Genomic DNA, 21,831 nt, shown 5'->3' with positions numbered 1-21,831 from the left:
CTCGCTGGCACTCCAACGGCAACAGTGGTGGTACCACAATACGTGATACTTCTCGATACGGAGTGTATTTACCCGGGCAAAACTGGATTAGGCCTCCTTCACAGCCCAGCCCAATTATTTACTAGAACGTCCCGATCACTCCAGCCCACTAGAAAAAAAAGAATACCATCGATCGCTTCGCTCCAGCCCACGAGGCAACAGGGAATACCATCGATCGCTCCAGAGTCCAGACAGTTCTCGGCTTCTCCCCTACTCGCGTCTCTTCGGTTTCTCCCAAGTGCGGCAGGGGCTTGAAGGCGAGGCGGCGATCTGGGGCTGGGCGAGCGGCAGGCCGACGGCGAGCCGGCAGTGGCCACGGTCGTCCCTTCCTTTGTCCCTTCCTCTCCTGAAGGCTGGGGCCAGGGGCAGTTGCTTTCCTTCGACTTCCGGTAAGATCGCGTACTTAATAACTGTTTTGGGTTGAGATATTGATGTACTTAGGGCTTATTTAGGAACTTTTGATTGGGGACGATTATGACCAAAGTCCAAAGAGAAAATCTATTTGTTAGCTGCTGGAAACTACAGAAACTGTAAGTCCATTAGACTGACAAACTAGTATGCAGGTTGCAGACTCTTTCTTCTAGTAATTTTAAGAAATATTTCACCGATTTCACTTTGGCAACATCAAGAAATACTTGATAATCTGATACATGTAGTTGATGCAAGTAGCTTTGTTATTGTACTGTACTACTGTACTATGAACTTGTGATTAACCCATATTCTTATTTGTGTAAAAACTAACTTCAGATTTTTTACTCACTAAATTTCAGAGATGAGGAGGTTTTTGGTTAAGAGAGCAAGGACTGAAAATATGAATGATGTGCAACCTGAAGTAGAAGTAGAGCAAATGACTGAAAATGTGAATGATGCGCAGCCTGAAATAGAAGTAGAGCCACCAGCGCCTAACGTTGCCAATGAATTTAATCCAAATGCGATTGAGCGCAATCCGGGAAAGAGGAAACAAATTTGTGAGTATCCTCCTGATATTCAAGACCAAGTGAGGAGCACATATATATTGAAGGGTCCAATGCAACCAGATTTGAATAAATACCATCGTACTGAATTTGGAAGTTCGCGTTCCTCAAGCGCATTTTCCAAATCTTGGTATAAAAGGTACGACTGGATAGAATACAGTGAGTGGAAGAATGCAGCTTATTGTTTTTATTGTTTTCTCTTTAAGCAACCCGGAAGGGCTGAGCACTTTGGTTATGAAGTCTTCACCAAAGAAGGATTTACAGATTGGAAGCATGCATCTAAAGGCTTCAAAGATCATATTGGTGGTCATGGTAGTAAGCACAACTCTTGCGTCAAGCATTATGATGATTATAATAATCAAAGACAAAGTGTGGCAAGTAACTTTGCTAGATCAAGCAAGGAATCAGAAGAAATGTATAAGATTCGTTTAACTTGTTCTGTAAGTTGTTCAAGATATCTCATTGCACAAGGCTTGGCATTCCGTGGACATGATGAATCAACTACTTCTCTAAACAAGGGAAACTTTAGAGAGATGATAGATTTGGAAAAAACTAAGAATGAACAAGTCAGAGATGCTTTTAACCGTGGTGGCAGAAATTGCACAATGACATCTGGTGACATTCAAAAGGAGCTTGCAATGTGTTGTGCACATGAAGTTAGAAAGAAGATCATGGCAGAGCTTGGTGACAAACAATTATCGGTGCTTATTGATGAATCACGTGATATATCTGTGAAAGAGCAAGTGGCTGTGATGTTGAGGTTAGTAGTTTCACTTTTATTTTGTTGTTTGTTTGTCATTTATTCTCTATGCAACCAACTGACATTATTGTGTTTTCCTATAGGTTTTTGAATGACAAAGGGAGGGTTGTGGGAAGATTCCTTGCTTTGCATCATGTCAAAGATACGACGTTCGAGTCACTAAAGGATGCTCTTTATGGCATTCTTGATCATTATAAGTTATCAATTTCAAGGATACGGGGTCAAGGATATGACGGGGCTTCAAATATGAGAGGTTAATTTAATGGTTTACAGAAAAAGATCATAGATGAAAACCCCTATGCTTTCTATGTTCATTGCTATGCTCACCGTCTGCAATTGGTGGTCGTGTCTGTTGCTAGTAGTTGCTCATCTATTCATGATTTCTTTGAGTACATCTCCTTGATTGTGACTACAACAACAACATCTTGCAAGAGAAGGGATGCATTGACCGAGGCACAACACCAAGATATTCTGGATAGACTTGAGAGTGGTGAGATATCTACTGGAAGGGGCTTGCACCAATCATCTACTCTTTCTAGACCGGGGGATACTAGATGGGGTTCACATCATACTACCTTACTGCGTTTGGATCAAATGTGGTCCTCCGTGTTAAAGGTGCTTAGTACAGTTGATGAATATGGACGTGGACCATCTCAAGCAGCAGGTTTGATAGAAAAAATGGAGAGCTTTAAATTTGTTTTCATTCTGAAGCTTATGTTGAAGTTATTTGGCGTCACAAATGAGCTTTCAAAAGTTTTGCAAAGAAAAGATCTCAATATTGTTCTTGCCATGGAATTAGTTAATGATGTCAAGGCTCGGTTGGCAACGTTCAGAGAGAGTGGTTGGGACAATTTATTTGGTGATGTCCAAGAATTTTGTGGTACTAATAGTATTCTAGTACCAAATATGTACGAAGTAATACCAGTTCGTGGTCGTTCAAGGAGAGAAGGGAGAACTGTTACTAATCTTCACCATTACCGTGCAGAGATTTTTTATGTTGCTATTGACAAAATTTGTGTGGAGCTGGATCACCGCTTTAGTGAAGAAGCAAATTGTGTGCTTGATTGCTTCTCATGTCTTGACCCCAAGGACTCTTTCTCCAAGTTCAATGTTGATAAACTTGCTCGTCTTGCTGAAATTTATCATGAAGACTTCTCTAATGATGATCGTGAAACAATAAGAGAGCAGCTCCACACTTATATAAGTCAAGTGAAAAGGCATGCTTCTTTTTCTACTTGTAATGATGTTCAAAGTTTGGCCGTGAAGATGGTTGAAACTAAGAAAAATCTGGTATTTCCATTGGTATACAAACTTATTGAGTTGGCTTTGATATTGCCGGTGTCAACTGCATCTGTTGAGAGAGCATTTTCAGCAATGAAGATTATCAAGAATTAATTGCGTAGCAAGATCAACAACGAATGGTTCAACGACTTGATGATATGTTACACCGAGCGGGAGTTATTCAAGTCAGTTGATGATAAAGATATTATTTGAACATTTACAACAATGAAGCCTCGGAAAGGACATTTGCCTCGTGATTTTCTTTAGCACACTATTGGTACGTTCCATCTAACCTTTTCTATTGTTACAAGCTCTCTGTTTTGAATAAATAAACAAATCACAACACTGAATTTTTGTGAATAACAAATCCATTTTCTTATCCTGTAGTGTCTTCTAGGATATATTGATGGTGTCATGGTGAGCATATATTGATGGTGTCATGGTGATTTAGACGGCTACACTTTTGTTGGCAAGATGGCTAGTTTGGCTGATTGGCTCTATGCTTCGGTTTGATTCCATGTCTTTTGTTGTCAAGTCACAACTTCATTTGCTCTCTGAAATGGAATATTGATATATTAGTTCGCTTAAATATTTGATTTGTCTGACTGTTATGTTCGTATTTTCACTTCAATATTAATGTGGATTTGTGCTTTGCAAGTTTGATGCATAGTATATATTATCTACCCGGTACGAAATTTTTTATTTGCATGTTAGACATTCAGGCTTAAGTTTGCCCGGGCTTCACAAAAGTTCTGGCTCCGCCCCTGTACGCATGCATGCATGGATGGCTATATATATAGATAGATAGATAGAAGTGTAGATAGATAGATAGATAGAAGTGTATGTAAACCCACGGTGGCTCCCTAACAACAAAGCAATACACAAGTGGTGAGCATTACGGAGCACTACGTTCTCCTCCTAGTCCTAACGCTACTAGCCCTGTTGGCTTGGCCGGCCACCTCGCGATCGGCTACCCTGCAGCTGCATGCCCATCTCACCCACGTCGACAGTGGCCGCGGCTTTGTTAGACTATGTATAACTTCTGTATCTATGTACGTATATGGTACATATTGTAACACAACCATTATATATAATGAGATAAGCCACCCCTAGAGGATTGTGCTGGTTCCCCAAAACTTATTGTCTTACATGGTATCACGCTAGGTTACGATCGCTTCCGCTTCTAAACCCTAATACCCGCACCGCCGCCGCAGCCGCCGCCGCCATGTCGAGCGCCGCCACCACCGGTTCCACTGCTGCGGGCTTCCCCCCGGCCTCTCTTGCGGCTCTGCTCAACCTCCCGCTCGATGCCGTCTCTGTTCCGGCTCCGATCGGGACAAGGAGTATCGGCTCCGTCTTCTCCACGCCGCCGGCGCCCTCGCTTGGGCGTGACCTCGTGGTCCACACCGCGGCGCCGCCGTCCGCTGCGGACTCCGCAGGCGTCGTCCCGCCGCTCCTGCCGCAAGCGGATCACACTGCCCCGCTGGCGGGGTTGGCGGCGTCCGCCCCGGCCGCGGGCCTTGCGGCGTCCGCACCGGCCGCGAGCTTTGCGGCGCCCGCCCTGGCTGCGGTCCCGCCTCCTCCCGCATCGGCTTCGGTGCCTCCGGCTGCCTCCATGGTGTTTGCACCCCAGGCAGCCTCCTCGATGGGATTGTCTTCGCCGCCGCCGTTTCACTTCGGTCATCTCATCACCATCAAGCTCTCCGCCGACAACTACATCTTCTGGCGTGCGCAGGTTCTCCCGCTCTTGGGGAGTCACTACCTGCTAGGCTACGTCGACGGATCGCTTCCCTGCCCACCCGCGCTGGTAGACAGCGTGCACGGTCCGGTCTTTAATCCGGCCCATCGCGTCTGGACGGGGCAGGACCAGGCGAACCTCTCCTCCATCCAGGGGTCGCTCTCGCCGGCAGTTGCCGGCCTTGTTGTCTTCGCGAAGACGTCTCATGAGGCCTGGACCATCCTTGAGCGCACCTTTGCAGCGCAGTCCCAGGCTCGTGTCTCTGCACTCCGTCGTCAGCTTGGAGAGTGTCAGGAGCTTGACTCCACTGCCACTGAGTTCTACAACAAGGTCAAGGGCCTCGCCGACACATTGGCCTCCATTGGACAGCCCCTCACCGACTCCGAGTTCAACTCGTTTATTGTCAATGGTCTTGATGAGGAGTATGATGCCTTAGTCGAGATCATCAACGAGCGGGGCAACTCGACACCCATGCTGGCACACGAGGTTTTCTCTCGGCTCCTTCTCACTGAGCAACGGGTCGAGACTCGCCGCACCAGGGGCACTGGCTCCCTCTCGGCCAACGCCGCCACCAAGGGTGGCCGCTCTTCTTCATCACCCCGGTCTCCCTTGGGGCTGCCACCGTCGCCCACCTCGGCCCCCCCACCTACTGCGACCTTACCGGGGGCTGGCGGTCCACGTGTGTGTCAGCTTTGTGGCCGTGATGGGCACTGGGCCTCCAAGTGTCATAAGCGCTTCCAGCGAAGCTTCCTTGGTCTTGGCAATGACGGCAAAGATACACGCAACAATGCCCGTCAGGTCGCCATGGCTGATCGTCCCGCGCCGCAGAAGCAACAGGGACACACTCAGTCCTACTCCATCGATCCACACTGGTACATGGACTCTGGGGCGACAAAGCATCTAACCAGCGAGATGGGGAAGCTTCACACTCGTGAACCCTATCATGGCTCCGACAAGATCCACACCGCCAATGGAGCAGGTATGCACATCTCTCATATTGGTCAAGCATCTCTTCTCACTAGACATGCCAATAGGAGTCTTGAGCTTCGCAATGTTCTTCGAGTTCCATCTGTGACCCGTAATCTTCTTTCAGTTCCTAAACTCACACGTGATAATAATGTGCTTTGTGAATTTCACCCTTTTGATCTTTTAATTAAGGATCGGGGCACGAGGGACATTCTTCTTAGTGAGCGGTTGTGCCAGGGCCTCTGCCGTCTGGAGCATCCTGGTGTCGCTCGTGTTTTCAGTGGAGTTCGGGTCTCTCCGTCACAGTGGCATGCTCGTCTTGGTCACCCGGCCACACCTATTGTCCGTCATATTTTGCGTCATCATGAGCTTCCTAGTTTGTCTAGTCATAAAGATGTAGCAGTGTGTGATGCTTGTCAGCAGGGGAAGAGTCATGAACTTCCTTTTTCGGAGTCCAGTCGTGAGGTGAAACATCCTTTAGAACTTGTGTTTTCAGATGTATGGGGTCCTGCTCAGACTTCTGTCAGTGGTCATAATTACTATATCAGTTTCGTTGATGCTTATAGTCGCTTTACCTGGCTTTACCTTATTAAACGCAAATCTGATGTGTTTGATATTTTTGTTCAGTTTCAAAAACATGTTGAACGTCTTCTCAAGCACAAAATTGTTCATGTCCAGTCAGACTGGGGGGGGGGGCGAGTATCGCAACCTCAACTCTTTCTTTCAGTCGCTTGGGATAGCTCATCGTTTAGCATGTCCACATACACATCAGCAGAATGGTTCAGTCGAACGTAAGCATCGTCATATTGTTGAAGCTGGTCTTACTCTTTTGGCCCATGCATCTGTTCCGTTTCGGTTTTGGAGTGATGCTTTCACCACTGCATGCTTTCTCATCAACCGTACTCCTACTCGTGTTTTAAACATGAAGACTCCCATTGAGGTTCTCCTTAATGAACAACCTGATTATACCTTTCTCAAGGTATTTGGGTGTGCTTGCTGGCCGCATCTTCGTCCATATAACAAGCGCAAGCTTGAGTTTCGTTCTAAGAAGTGTGTATTTCTTGGCTATAGCTCTCTTCATAAAGGTTACAAATGTCTTCATGTTCCCACTAATCGTGTCTATATATCTCGGGACGTCGTGTTTGATGAGCATGTTTTTCCCTTTGCCAACCTTTCTGTGTCCACTGTCGAACCACCATCCCTGCATTCATCCTCTGTTGCTTCTGACCAATTTGATGATGTTGCATACTCTCCTTTGCTGTTACCTAACCATGGTGCAGGAACCGGACGTGGAGCTCGTTTGGAGCTGTTGGAGGATTCACCATCATCATCGTCGTCTTCTGGTGGGCACGTCGATCGCCCTATGTTGCATGGCATCGATTCGCGTGCCCATGCATGGTCACCCGACGAGCCCGTCGCGCCGAGCATCTCCACTGCTCGGTCCGTTTCGCCAGTGGCCGCCGAGTCGCCTGCGGCTCGGCCCGTCACGCCGTCTTCACCTGCGGCTCGGCCCGTCACGCCGTCTTCGCCCGCGGCTCGGGTCCTCACGTCGCCTTCATCAGCGGATCAGCCCGCGACACCGGCCGCGCCACGGCCCACTATGTCGAGCTCGCCATCGGCCCGGTCTGTGATGCCGGAGTCGCCAGCTGCTTCGTCTGCTCTGCCGGTTTCGCCGGTGGGTCAGCCTTCTTCGCCAACCGAGTCCGAGGCTACCGTGACTGGCTCCTCGTCACCAGCTGACTCGTCAACATCGCCGTCCTCCAGCCCGTTGCAGGCTACTCCGTCGACCTCGGTGGTTCCTGTGTCCCGACCACATACACGCAGTCGCAGTGGCATTTTCAAACCTAAGGAACGTAAGGATGGTACGGTTGCTTGGTTGGCTGCTTGTTTGGCTGCTGCTGTTGCGGATCCATCTTCTGAGCCTCGCTCATATCAGGCTGCCCTGCGCATTCCACATTGGCGAGAGGCTATGGAGCAGGAGTTTCATGCTCTTCTTCGTAACAAGACATGGACTCTCGTTCCTCCACCACCACGGGTAAATGTTATTGACTCAAAATGGGTATTCAAAGTGAAGAAGCATTCAGATGGATCTATTGAGAGTTACAAAGCGCGACTTGTTGCTCGCGGTTTTCGGCAGCGTCATGGTCTTGACTATGAGGACACCTTCAGTCCTGTCGTCAAGCCTACCACTATTCGGCTTCTTCTCTCCATTGCTGTTTCTCGTGGTTGGTCACTTCGTCAACTTGATGTGCAGAATACTTTTCTACATGGATTTTTGGAGGAAGAGGTTTATATGAAACAGCCGCCTGGTTTCTCTGATCCTGATCATCCTGACTATATCTGTCGTCTTTCCAAAGCACTATATGGTTTGAAGCAAGCTCCTCGTGCCTGGCATGCCCGCCTTGCCTCTGCCCTTCGTGCTCATGGGTTTGTGCCGTCTACTGCTGACACTTCGTTATTTCTTCTACAGAAGCCAGAAGTCACTATGTATCTTTTGGTATATGTCGATGATATTATCCTTGTCAGCTCTTCTCAGTATGCTGCTGATGCTCTTGTCTGCTCTCTTGGTGCTGATTTTGCGGTCAAAGATCTTGGGAAGCTTCACTACTTTCTTGGAGTTGAGGTCACTTCTCGTGCTACTGGTCTTGTCCTTACGCAGAAGAAGTACTCCTTGGAGTTGTTACAGAGAGCTGGCATGCTGAAGTGCAAACCGACCACCACACCCATGTCGTCTACCGACAAGATAACAGCTGTTGATGGTGAGCTTTTGTCTCCTGCGGATGCCACAGAGTACAGGAGCATTGTTGGTGGACTTCAGTACTTGACGATCACGAGACCAGATATCTCTTATGCTGTTAACAGGGTTTGTCAGTATCTTCAGGCTCCCAGAGATACTCATTGGGCTGCTGTTAAACGCATTCTTTGTTATGTTCAATTCACCCTGACATTTGGTATGCATATTCGGCCGACTTCCTCTCGGGTCCTTTCGGCCTTCTCCGATGCAGATTGGGCTGGTAGCCCAGATGACAGGCGATCCACGGGGGGTTATGCAGTATTCTTTGGCTCTAATTTGATCGCCTGGAGTGCTCGGAAACAGGCTACTGTGTCACGTAGCAGTACTGAAGCTGAGTACAAGGCTGTGGCTAATGCTACTGCAGAGATTATTTGGGTGCAGTCTTTGCTTCAGGAGTTGGGTTTGTCTCAACCACAGCCTCCTATTCTTTGGTGTGATAACATCGGTGCTACATACCTTTCTGCAAATCCAGTATTTCATGCCCGAATGAAACACATTGAAGTTGACTATCACTTTGTACGGGAACGTGTATCACAGAAGCAACTCCAGATCAAGTTTATCTCATCTAAGGATCAACTTGCAGACATCTTCACTAAGCCTTTACCGCTGCCACAGTTTGAGGCTTGTAGGCGCAATCTTACCATTCTCAGTTCTTTAGAAAGTGGCTAAGATTGAGGGAGGGTGTTAGACTATGTATAGCTTCTGTACCTATGTACGTATATGGTACATATTATAACACAACCATTATATATAATGAGATAAGCCACCCCTAGATGGTTGTGCTGGTTCCCCAAAACTTATTGTCTTACAGGCTTCACCCAAGGTGAGCTGCTCGGGCGGATGGTCGCCCGGTCGAGGGCACGGGCCGCCAAGCTCTGCCCATCCGGTCCTGGTGGCGCGGTGACCGTGCCCGCGGTCAGCAGCTCCGGCGTCATAGGCTCCACCGAGTACCTTATCCACCTCGGCATCGGCACTCCGCGGCCGCAGCACGTGGCGCTGGAGGTGGACACCGGCAGCAACGTCATCTGGACACAGTGCACTCCCTGCTTCAAGTGCTTCGACCAGCGTTTCCCCAAGTTCAACACCTCCGCCTCCGACACCGTCCACGGCGTCGCCTGCTCCAACCAACTCTGCCAAGGCCTTCAGCGGAGCAGCCGCGCGTGCTTCCTCGGCGGCTGTGCCTACCGACTCGTCTACGGCGACAAGTCTGTGTCAATGGGCCAGCTCGCCAAAGACTCCTTCACCTTCCAGCAGGGCAAGGTGGTGCCGGACCTCGCCTTTGGATGTGGCCAGTACACCACCGGCAACTTCTCGTCCAACGAGTCCGGCTTCGCCCGCGGGCCATTGTCGCTGCCTGGGCCGCTCCGTGTTGGCAGCTTCTCCTACTGCTTCACCAGCATATTCGAGTCGAGGAGCAGCCCCGTGTTCCTGGGCGCCCCGGACGACGACCTCACAGCGCACGCCACGGGGCCTGTCCTGTCCACTCCCTTCGTACGGGTTCCCGACTCCGATGTCTACTACTACCTCTCTCTCAAAGGCATCACCGTCGGCAAGGTGCGCCTGCCGGTCCCGGAGTCGGCGTTCACGCTCAAGACGGACGGCTCCGGCGGGACGATCATCGACTCAGGCACGGCTATCACCTCCTTCCCACGGGCCGTCTTCCGGATCCTCCGTGAGGCGTTCGTGTCGCAGGTGGCGCTGCCCCATATGCCCTACGACGACGACGGCGGCCCTGGCGAGCTGCAGTGCTTCCAGACGGACTCGGTGCCGGACGCGAGCAAGGTGGCGGTGCCCAAGCTGATCTTGCACCTGGAGGGTGGCGCGGACTGGGAACTGCCACGGGAGAACTACATGGCCAAGCACCCCAACTTGGACGACCAGCTGTGCGTGGTCATAGATTCGGCCGGCGACGACCTCCCGACCATCATCGGCAACTTCCAGCAACAGAACATGCACATCGTCTATGATTTGGCGGGCAACAAGCTGCTCATCGTGCCCGCGCAGTGTCACAACATGTGATCAAGTCACGACTCCACACGTGTTCTACACTCCTACGTACCTACTTTCCTCTAAATAAGTAACACATCTGCTCCATACTATGTACGTATGGTGGTGTATACATACATAACTGTTGGAGTACGATGTAAGCAGTTTGATTGGCATATATGCACTCGATCTACAAGTTGTTGCATATATTTGTAAGTGATATATGATGTGGATGAAGATAAAGCGAAAACCAGCCATGACTGATCTTCATTTACAAGTGATATATGACGTGGATGAAGTGTGCCCATGATAGAAGCAACTTGAGCCAAAATGTGAGCACACCAATGATCTCATATCATCCCACTTTTGTGTATCTTCATTCCAAACATCACCCAGCACTAGGTGCTACCTTTTATTGCCCAATACTTCACTACGTTTGCTCTGCAATGCATCCATTTTAGTCAACTTATACTTCTCAACCGTGCACACTTGTATTATAGATTGGATTATTTCTTTCATAACAAACTTGTTAGATACACAGACCCATAGGACCAACTCAAAACGACACACCACTCTTTAGTCATTGTGCATAAGTTGAGCAAGGTTGGTCTTACCCATTCCTCCCGTACCAACTATGGGGAGTGTTAGAGCATGACCGGGCCGCCGTATCTGGCCGTTCAGATTCTTCCGCATCAGGCACATCTGGTGCTGCTCATCTTGGCGTTCACGCCAAGCCTCATATAGATGGCATGGTATCTACTGTACATGGAAACTGTTTATTGTAACCTGATTGTAATCATGTACTCTATATATACGTGAATATGAGATGGACGAGGCATGCAATCAGCAGCCCGTTCTTTCCCAACTTACATGGTATCAGGCCGATTGGTCCTTTCCTGCCAAGAACTCGATCCCAACACCTAATCATCCTCACCTCCACAGCTTCCCTCAGCCCCCACCATCCCGATGAGCATGAACGCCGATGATCTGGAAAAGCTCGAAAAGGAGCTCAAGAACCGCGAGTCCATCCTGCAGGCTCGCGAGGAAGAACTCAAGCGCCTTGACAAGGAGAAGGGCAAAACTGTCCTCATCCCCTCTCCTGCACCCTCCTCCTACGCCGCCTCCATCAAGACCTATGTCCCCAGCACTCTCGATCTTTAAGACTCCAACTACGTCAAGTGGCGTGAGCTGTTTCTCGTCACCCTCAGTCGCTATGGCCTCTCCAACCACGTCATTGGTGACGCTGCCGCCACCCTCTCTGACACTTCGCCCACCTCCGATTGGGGGCGCGATGACTACGCCGTGCTCTCCTGGATCTACGGCTCGATCTCTATTGAGTTGTTCGGCATCATCATGGCTCCAGGATCCTCCGCTCGACAGATAAGGGACGCCATCGCCAAACTGTTCCACGACAACAAGAAGAGTCATGCCCTTGCTCTTGATGTTGAATTCTGCAACACTCCCCAAGGCGACATGACGATCTCTGAGTATTGCGCCAAGCTGAAGAATCTTTCTGATGCCCTTGCTGACGTCGGGCAGACCGTCTCCGACCAGAGACCATCTCCGACGAGACCCTCGTCCTCACCCTGTTACGCGGCCTCAGCGAGCAGTATGCACACTTGCGCACTTTTCTTCCGTTTTAGTCGCCGTTCCCGTCCTTCTTGCAGACCAGATCAGCACTAGTTCTTGAGGAGGCACAGAGGAAGGCGGACGCCAAGAACGCTCCTGCCACGGCACTTTGGGCTAGCGGCAACAACATTCTTCCAAGCGCCGGTGGTGAGCGCGCACCTTCCGGGGGCGCAGGATGAGGCAGCTCAGTCTCCTACAAGTCTACAACAGCAACGACCAAGGCTACCGCGGTGGCGGCGGCGGCGGCCGCGGACGTAGCCGCGGCGGACGCGGCCGTGGACGCAGTGAATCATGGATGTTCAATCCGTGGGCAGGGCTGCCAACTCGTGCAGGCCACGTACAACACCCGGCGCTGTCCCAGCCTCAACCATGGCAGCAAACACGTGCATGGCGTGCTCCAGCTCCACGCCTTCTTGGTCCTCGTCCTACAAGCACTTCTCAACCATGTGCAACATATGTTCCAGCAGCTGGCTACACCAACACGCATCTCCACCAGGCGCCGCCTCCTCCCACCTTCCACCAGCAGCAGTAACAGCAGCACGACCCCGCGCTTGTCACCGCCCTGAACAACATGCACTTCCCCAAAAATGAATGGTACATGGATTCCGGCGCTTCCTCCCATATGGCATCCGATCCGGGTAAACTTCAATCTCTCACACCCTCCTCCGCTCACACAGTAACTGTTGGCAATGGCGCGTCTCTTCCCATCACTCATATTGGCTCCCAAACACTTGCATCTCTCTCTAAACCTCTCTATCTTCGCAATATTCTTGTAGTTCCCAACATTATCAAAAATCTCGTATCTGTTCATCAATTTACAATTGATAATTATTGTTCTATTGAATTTGATCCCTTCGGTTTTTCTGTGAAGGCCCTTCCATCCAAGACCGTGATTCTTCGATGCAATAGCTCCGGACCACTCTACCCTCTCCACCAACAAGCACTTGCCAAAGCTCGTGCCATCATCGCCTCCACCTCGCTTTGGCATCGTCGACTTGGACACCCCGGCAACCACACCATGTCACGTCTAAATAGCTCCAAGCATATTTCTTTCAATAAAGGAGGGCCTCCCCTCTGTCATGCGTGTCAGTTAGGCAAACATGTTAGGCTACCATTTTATGCTTCTCAAACTTCTACTACTCGCCCGTTTGAAATAATTTATTGTGATTTATGGACGTCCCCAGTTCCTAGCCTTTCTGGTTTTTGTTATTATCTTATCATCGTCAACGACTATACACATTATTTTTGGAGCTTTCCCCTATGCAAAAAATCTGATGTTTACACCACCTTCACATCTTTTCACGCATACGCTCGTACCCAATTTAATTTGTCTATTTCCGCACTCCAATGTGACAATGGCCGAGAATTGGAAAACACAAAACTAAATACCTTCTGCACCACCCATGGCATTCTTTTTCGCCTATCTTGTCCTTACACCTCCCAGCAAAATGGTACTGCCGAGCGAGCAATCCGTACGACTAATAACGTCATTCGCACCCTTTAGCCCCGTCGTCAAACCTGCGACCATTTGTATTCTTCTTTCTTTAGCTACATCCCCAATCTTGATACCAATTCGCCACCACCGCCCCAAATGTGATACTATCGTGTAATTTCCTCAGATGTATATAGCCGAGCTGGGCGGACATTTGTTTGCAAGGTGTTTGTGAGAATGCTTGCATGGGAAAAATGTTTTTTTTGTATTCTATAGAAAAATTGACAATCGAAACTCTCGATCAATCACATGATGTGTGATAACCCTGACGAATGCACTATACAATTGACCATCATCGGCATTAGTCAAACACATCATGTGATTCTTAGTTTCTTCTGTTTACTTGTCCTATTCAACTGAAACTTTCAAATGAGTCCGTGAAAACTTGCAAACGAAAAAAAATGTCAAAAGACCTTTTTTCAGAAAATAATGAGCATCTATGTGATTGCGTATAAAGCAGGGGGGTTTTCTGCAAAAAAACATGCCAAGTAGGCACCTGACAGGCGGGCCCCGCCTGGATACACCGTCAATACGTGTTTATACGCGATTTGGACTTTTTTGTAACGGCTAGCCTTAAACTTGGTACTGACACGTAAAAATTACCAATCTTGATACCAATTCGCCACCACCGTCCCAAATGTGATACTATCGTGTAATTTTCTCAGATGTATATAGCCGAGCTGGGCGGACATTTGTTTGCAAGGTGTATGTGAGAATGCTTGCATGGGAAAAATGTTTTTTTTTGTATTCTATAGAAAAATCGACCATCGTCGGCATTAGTCATACACTGGAGTAGGGAGTACTATGCGCCTGTACCCCGCCTGGCAGCTCCCTTCGGATTTAAATAGTTCATGAATTACACACTCCACTTATATTGGTTCTTTAGTTATATAATTTTTAAAAAATATATGGCCTTATTTTGCATTTCGCACGGGGGCCCCAAATTCCTGAAGCCTTGCATTTAGGCCCCCACTAGCACGGATACGGTGTACGATGGGTGCATGCAACAGAGCCATCGGAGCCTCGACGGTAGGCAGAGGCAAGCATGTCTTTGGCGATATGGTGCGCCAAGTAGGGGGCGTGCTGTTAGTTTTTTTGTGGCGGCTGGTGTTTGCGCGATGTTGGTGCGGTGGTGTTGCAGGGGCGGAACGACGCCGGACGGTGGATTGACGACAGCGCAGTCGCCGCCATCCAAGTGTCAGGGAACGTAGCAGAAATTCAAAATTTTCCTACGTATGACCAAGATCTATCTATGGAGAAACCAGCAACGAGGGGAAGGAGAGTGCATCTACATACCCTTGTAGATCGCTAAGCGGAAGCGTTCAAGAGAACGGGGTTGATGGAGTCGTACTCGTCGTGATTCAAATCACCGATGATCAAGTACCGAAAGGACGGCACCTCCGCGTTCAACACACGTACAGCCCGGTGACGTCTCCCATGCCTTGATCCAGCAAGGAGAGAGGGAGAGGTTGAGAAAGACTCCATCCAGCAGCAGCACAACGGCGTGGTGGTGATGGAGGAGCGTGGCAATCCTGCAGGGCTTTGCCAAGCACCTACGGGATATGAGGAGAAAGAGAGGGAGGGCTGCACCAACAGACAGAGATCGAATCACGTGTTATGTGCAGCCCCAGGCCTCACTATATATAGGGAAGAGGGAGGAGGGTGCGCCCCCTCTAGGGTTCCCACCCTAGGGGGCGCGGCAGCCCTAGATGGGAAAGGGGCGGCGGCCAAGGGAGGATTCCCTCCCCCCCAAGGCACCTAGGAGGTGCCTTCCCCTCCTAGGACTCTTCCTTAGGGTTCCCCCTTCACCCTAGGCGCATGGGCCATGAGGGAAGTGGCGCCCCAGCCCACTTTGGGCTGGATCCCTTCCCACTTCAGCCCATGGGACCCTCCGGGATAGGTGGCCCCACCCGGTGGACCCCCGGGACCCTTCCGGTGGTCCCGGTACAATACTGATGACCCCGAAACTTGTCCCGATGGCCGAAACAGGACTTTCTATATATAAATCTTTACCTCCGGACCATTTCGGAACTCCTCGTGATGTCCGGGATCTCATCCGGGACTCTGAACAACATTCGGTAACCACATACAAACTTCCTTTATAACCCTAGCGTCATCGAACCTTAAGTGTGTAGACCCTACGGGTTCGGGAGACATGTAGACATGACCGGGACGTTCTCCGGTCAATAACCAACAGCGGGATCTGGATACCCATGTTGGCTCCCACATGTTCCACGATGATCTCATCGGATGAACCACGATGTCAAGGACTCAATCGATCCCGTATACAATTCCCTTTGTCTAGCGGTATTTTACTTGCCCGAGATTCGATCGTCGGTATACCGATACCTTGTTCAATCTCATTACCGGCAAGTCTCTTTACTCGTTCCGTAACACATCATCCCGTGATCAACCCCTTGGTCACATTGTGCACATTATGATGATGTCCTACTGAGTGGGCCCAGAGATACCTCTCCGTTTACACGGAGTGACAAATCCCAGTCTCGATTCGTGCCAACCCAACAGACACTTTCGGAGATACCTGTAATGCACCTTTATAGCCACCCTGTTACGTTGTGACGTTTGGTACACCCAAAGCATTCCTACGGTATCCGGGAGTTGCACAATCTCATGGTCTAAGGAAAAGATACTTGACATTAGAAAAGCTTTAGCATACGAACTACGATCTTTGTGCTAGGCTTAGGATTGGGTCTTGTCCATCACATCATTCTCCTAATGATGTGATCCCGTTATCAATGACATCCAATGTCCATGGTCAGGAAACCGTAACCATCTATTGATCAACGAGCTAGTCAACTAGAGGCTCACTAGGGACATAATTGTGGTCTATGTATTCACACGTGTATTACGATTTCCGGATAATACAGTTATAGCATGAATAAAAGACAATTATCATGAACAAGGAAATATAATAATAATACTTTTATTATTGCCTCTAGGGCATATTTCCAACAGTCTCCCACTTGCACTAGAGTCAATAATCTAGTTCACATCACCATGTGATTAACACTGACAGGTCACATCACCATGTGACCAACATCCAAAGAGTTTACTAGTGTCATTTAAACTAGTTCACATCATCATGTGATTAAGACTCAATGAGTTCTGGGGTTTGACATGTTGCTTGTGAGAGAGGTTTTTAGTCAACGGGTCTGAACCTTTCAGGTCCGTGTGTGCTTTACAAATCTCTATGTCATCTCCTAGATGCAGCTACCACGCTCTATTTGGAGCTATTCCAAATAACTGTTCTACTTGGAGCTATTCTAAATTGTTGCTCCATTATATGTATCCGGTATCTCTACTCAGAGCTATCCGGATAGGTGTTAAAGCTTGCATCAACGTAACCCTTTACACCGAACTCTTTATCACCTCCATAATCGAGAAACATATCCTTATTCCTCTAATGATAACTTTGACCGCTATCTGATGATCCATTCCTTGATCACCTTTGTACTCTCTTGCCAGACATGTGGCAAGGCACACATCAGGTGCGGTACTTAGCATAGCATACTGTAGAGCCTACGTCTAAAGCATAGGGGACGACCTTTGTCCTTTCTCTCTTTTCTGCCATGGTCGAGCTTTAAGTCTTAACTTCATACCTTACAACTCAGGCAAGCACTCCTTCTTTGACTGATCCATCTTGAACACCTTCAAGATCATGTCAAGGTATGTGCTCATTTGAAAAATACCATTAAGCGTTTTGATCTATCCTTATAGATCTTGATGCTCAATGTTCAAGTAGCTTAATCCAGGCTTTCCATTGAAAAACACTTTCAAATAACCCTATATGCTTTCTAGAAATTCTACGTCATTTCTGATCCATAATATGTCAACAACATATACTCATCAGAAATTCTATAGTGCTCCCACTCACTTCTTTGGAAATACAAGTTTCTCATAAACTTTGTATAAACCCAAAATCTTTGATCATCTTATCAAAGTGCACATTCCAACTCCGAGATGCTTACTCCAGTCCTTAGAAGGATCGCTGGAGCCAGCATACCTTTTAGCATCCTTAGGATCGACAAAACCTTTCTGATTGTATTACATACGACCTTTCCTTACGAAAACTGGTAAGGAAACTCGTTTTGACATCCATCTGCCAGATTTCATAAATGCAGCTAATGCTAACATGAATCCGACGGACTTAGGCATCGCTACGGATGAGAAAATCTCATCGTAGTCAACTCCTTGAACTTGTGAAAAAACTCTTCGCCACAAGTCGAGCTTCATAGACGGTGACATTACCGTCCACATCCGTCTTCTTCTTAAAGATCCATTTATCTTAATGGCTTGCCGATCATTGGGCAAGTCCACCAAAGTCCATGCTTTGTTCTGATACATGGATCCTATCTCGGATTTCATGTCTTCTAAACATTTGTCGGAATATGGGCCCACCATCGCTTCTCCATAGCTCGTAGGTTCATTGTTGTCTAGCAACACGACCTTCAAGACAGGATTACCGTACCACTCTGAAGTAGTACGTATCCTTGTCACCCTACGAGGTACGACAGTGACTTGATCCGAAACTTCATGATCACTACCATAAGCTTCTACTTCAATTGGTGTAGATGCCACATGAACAACTTCATGTGCCCTGATACACACTGGTTGAAGTGACGGTTCAATAACCTCATCAAGTCTCCACCATCCTCCCACTCAACTTTCCGAGACAAACTTTTCCTCGAGAAAGGATCCGATTCAAGAAACAATCCATATTGCTTTCGGATCTGAATTAGGAGGTATACCCAACTATTTTGGGTGTCCTATGAAGATGCATTTTATCCACTTTGGGTTCGAGCTTATCAACCTGAAACTTTTCACATAAGCGTCGCAGCCCCAAACCTTTACGAAACGACAACTTAGGTTTCTCCAAACGGTGTCGTCTCAACGGAATTACGTGGTGCCCTATTTAAAGTGAATGTGGTTGTCTCTAATGCCTGACTCATGAACAATAGTGGTAATTCGATAAGAGATATCATGGTACGCACCTTATCCAATAGGGTGCAACTATGATGTTCGGACACACCATCAAACTATGGTGTTTCAGGCGGTATTAATTGTGAAACAATTTCCATAATGTTTTAATTGCGTGCCAAAGCTCGTAACTCAGATACTCATCTCTATGATCTTATCATAGACATTTTATCCTCTTGTCACGATGATCTTCAACTTCACTCTGAAATTACTTGAACCATTCAATAATTCAGACTTGTGTTTCATCAAGTAAATATATTCAACATCTACTCGAATCATCTGTGAAGTAAGAACATAACGATATTCACTGCATGCCTCAACACTCATTGGACTACACACATCAAAATGTGTTACTTCCAACAAGTTGCTATCTTGTTCCATCTTACTGAAACCGAGGCTTTTCAGTCATCTTGCCCATGTGGTATGATTTGCATATCTCAAGTGATTCAAAATCAAGTGAGTCCAAACGATCCATCTGCATGGAGTTTCTTCATGTGTATACACCAATAGACATGGTTTGCATGTCTCAAACTTTTCAAAAACGAGTGAGTCCAAAGATCCATCAACATGGAGCTTCTTCATGCGTTTCACACCAATATGACTTACATGGCAGTGCCACAAGTAAGTGGTACTATCATTACTTCTTATATCTTTTGGCATGAAAATGTGTATCACTACGATCGAGATTCAATAAACCATTCCTTTAGGTGCAAGACCATTGAAGGTATTATTCAAATAAACAGAGTAACCATTATTCTCCTTAAATGAATAACCGTATTGCGATAGACATAATCCAATCATGTCTATGCTCAACGCAAACACACAATGACAGTTATTCGGGTTTAATAATAATCTTGATGGAAGAGGGAGCGTGCGATGTTTGATCACATCAAACTTGGAAACACTTCCAACACATATCGTCAGCTCACCTTTAGCTAGTCTCCGTTTATTCCGTAGCTTTTATTTCGAGTTACTAACACTTAGCAACCGAACCGGTATCTAATACCCTGGTGCTACTAGGAGTACTAGTAAAGTACACATTAACATAATACATCCAATATACTTCTATCGACCTTGCCAGCCTTCTTATCTACCAAGTATCTAGGGTAATTCTGTTCCAGTGGTTGTTCCCCTTATTACAGAAACACTTAGTCTCGGGTTTGGGTTCAACCTTGGGTTTCTTCACTAGAGCAGCAGCTGAATTGCCGTTTCATAAAGTATCCCTTCTTGCCCTTGCCCTTCTTAAAACTAGTGGTTTCACTAACCATCAACAATTGATGCTCCTTCTTGATTTCTACTTTCGCGGTGTCAAACATCGCGAGTATTTCAAGGATCATCATATATGTCCCTGATATATCATAGTTCATCACGAAGCTCTAGCAGCTTGGTGGTAATGACTTCGGAGAAACATCACTATCTCATCTGGAAGATCAACTCCCGCTCGATTCAAGTGATTGTTGCACTCAGACAATCTGAGCACAAGCTCAACGATTGAGCTTTTCTCCCTTAGTTTGTAGGCTAAGAAAATCGTCGGAGGTCTTATACCTCTTGACGTGGGCACGAGCCTGAAATCCCAATTTCAGCCCTCAAAACATCTCATATGTTCCGCGATGTTTCGAAAACGTCTTTAGTGCCTCAACTCTAAACCGTTTAACTGAACTATCACGTAGTTATCAAAACGTGTATGTCCGATGTTCACAACATCCACAAACGACGTTTGGGGTTCAGCACACTGAGCAGTGCATTAAGGACATAAGCTTTCTACTGTCCGCATAATTGCTACTATCAACTTTCAACTATATTTTCTCTAGGAACATATCTAAACAGTGGAACTAAAGCGCGAGCTTACGACATAATTTGCAAAAGGTCTTTTGACTATGTTCAGGATAATTAAGTTCATCTTATGAACTCCCACTCAGATAGACATCCCTCTGGTCATCTAAGTGATTACATGATCCGAGTCAACTAGGCCGTGTCCGATCATCACGTGAGACGGACTAGTCAATGTCGGTGAACATCTTCATGTTGATCGTATCTTCTATACGACTCATGCTCGACCTTTCGGTCTCTGTGTTCCGAGGCCATGTCTGTACATGCTAGGCTCATCAAGTTAACCCTAAGTGTATTGCATGTGTAAATCTGTCTTACACCCGTTGTATGTGAACGTAAGGATCTATCACACCCGATCATCACGTGGTGCTTCGAAACGACGAACTGTAGCAACGGTGCACAGTTAGGGGAGAACACTTCTTGAAATTGTTGTAAGGGGTCGTCTTATTTACTACCGTCGTTCTAAGCAAATAAGATGCATAAACATGATAAACATCACATGCAATCAAATAATAGTGACATGATATGGCCAATATCATATAGCTCCTTTGATCTCCATCTTGGGGCTCCATGATCATCTATTACAAGAACATGATCAATCTCATACATCACATATATCATTCATCACATCCTTTTGGCCATATCACATCACATAGCATACCCTGCAAAAACAAGTTAGACGTCCTCTAATTGTTGTTTGCATGTTTTACGTGGCTGCTATGGGTTTCTAGCAAGAACGTTTCTTACCTACGCAATACCAGAACGTGATATGCCAATTGCTATTTACCCTTCATAAGGACCCTTTTCATCGAATCCGTTCCGACTAAAGTGGGAGAGACAGACACCCGCCAGCCACCTTATGCAACTAGTGCATGTTTGTCGGTGGAACCTGTCTCATGTAAGAGTACGTGTAAGGTCGGTCCGGGCCGCTTCATCCCACAATACCATCGAAACAAGATTGGACTAGTAATGGTAAGCATATTAAACAAAATCAACGTCCACAACTACTTTGTGTTCTACTCATGCAAAGAATCTACGCAATAGACCTAGCTCATGATGCCACTGTCGGGGAACGTAGCAGAAATTCAAAATTTTCCTACGTATAACCAAGATCTATCTATGGAGAAATCAGCAACGAGGGGAAGGAGAGTGCATATACATACCCTTGTAGATCGCTAAGCGGAAGCGTTCAAGATAACGGGGTTGATGGAGTCGTACTCGTCGTGATTCAAATCACCGATGATCAAGTACCGAAAGGACGACACCTCCGCGTTCAACACACGTACAGCCCGGTGACGTCTCCCATGCCTTGATCCAGCAAGGAGAGAGGGAGAGGTTGAGGAA

General features: G+C 47.4%; 1 protein-coding gene and 1 pseudogene across 1 annotated transcript; both read left to right on the top strand.

Moving 5' to 3' along the window:
* Positions 1-811: 811 nt before the first annotated feature.
* Positions 812-3,321, top strand: LOC119329791 (annotated as a pseudogene).
* A 207-nt stretch (positions 3,322-3,528) lies between these two features.
* On the top strand, positions 3,529-10,571 carry LOC119329789 (aspartic proteinase nepenthesin-1-like). Its single transcript, XM_037602882.1, has 4 exons — positions 3,529-3,561; positions 3,769-3,820; positions 3,977-4,072; positions 9,364-10,571. The coding sequence occupies exons 1-4, from the start codon at positions 3,529-3,531 to the stop codon at positions 10,569-10,571; spliced, it is 1,389 nt and encodes a 462-aa protein (XP_037458779.1).
* Positions 10,572-21,831: the final 11,260 nt, after the last annotated feature.

The sequence above is a fragment of the Triticum dicoccoides genome, chromosome 7A, assembly GCF_002162155.2.
Source record: "Triticum dicoccoides isolate Atlit2015 ecotype Zavitan chromosome 7A, WEW_v2.0, whole genome shotgun sequence".
Classification (NCBI taxonomy): domain Eukaryota; kingdom Viridiplantae; phylum Streptophyta; class Magnoliopsida; order Poales; family Poaceae; genus Triticum; species Triticum dicoccoides.
This window is presented reverse-complemented; position numbering and strand designations above follow the sequence as displayed.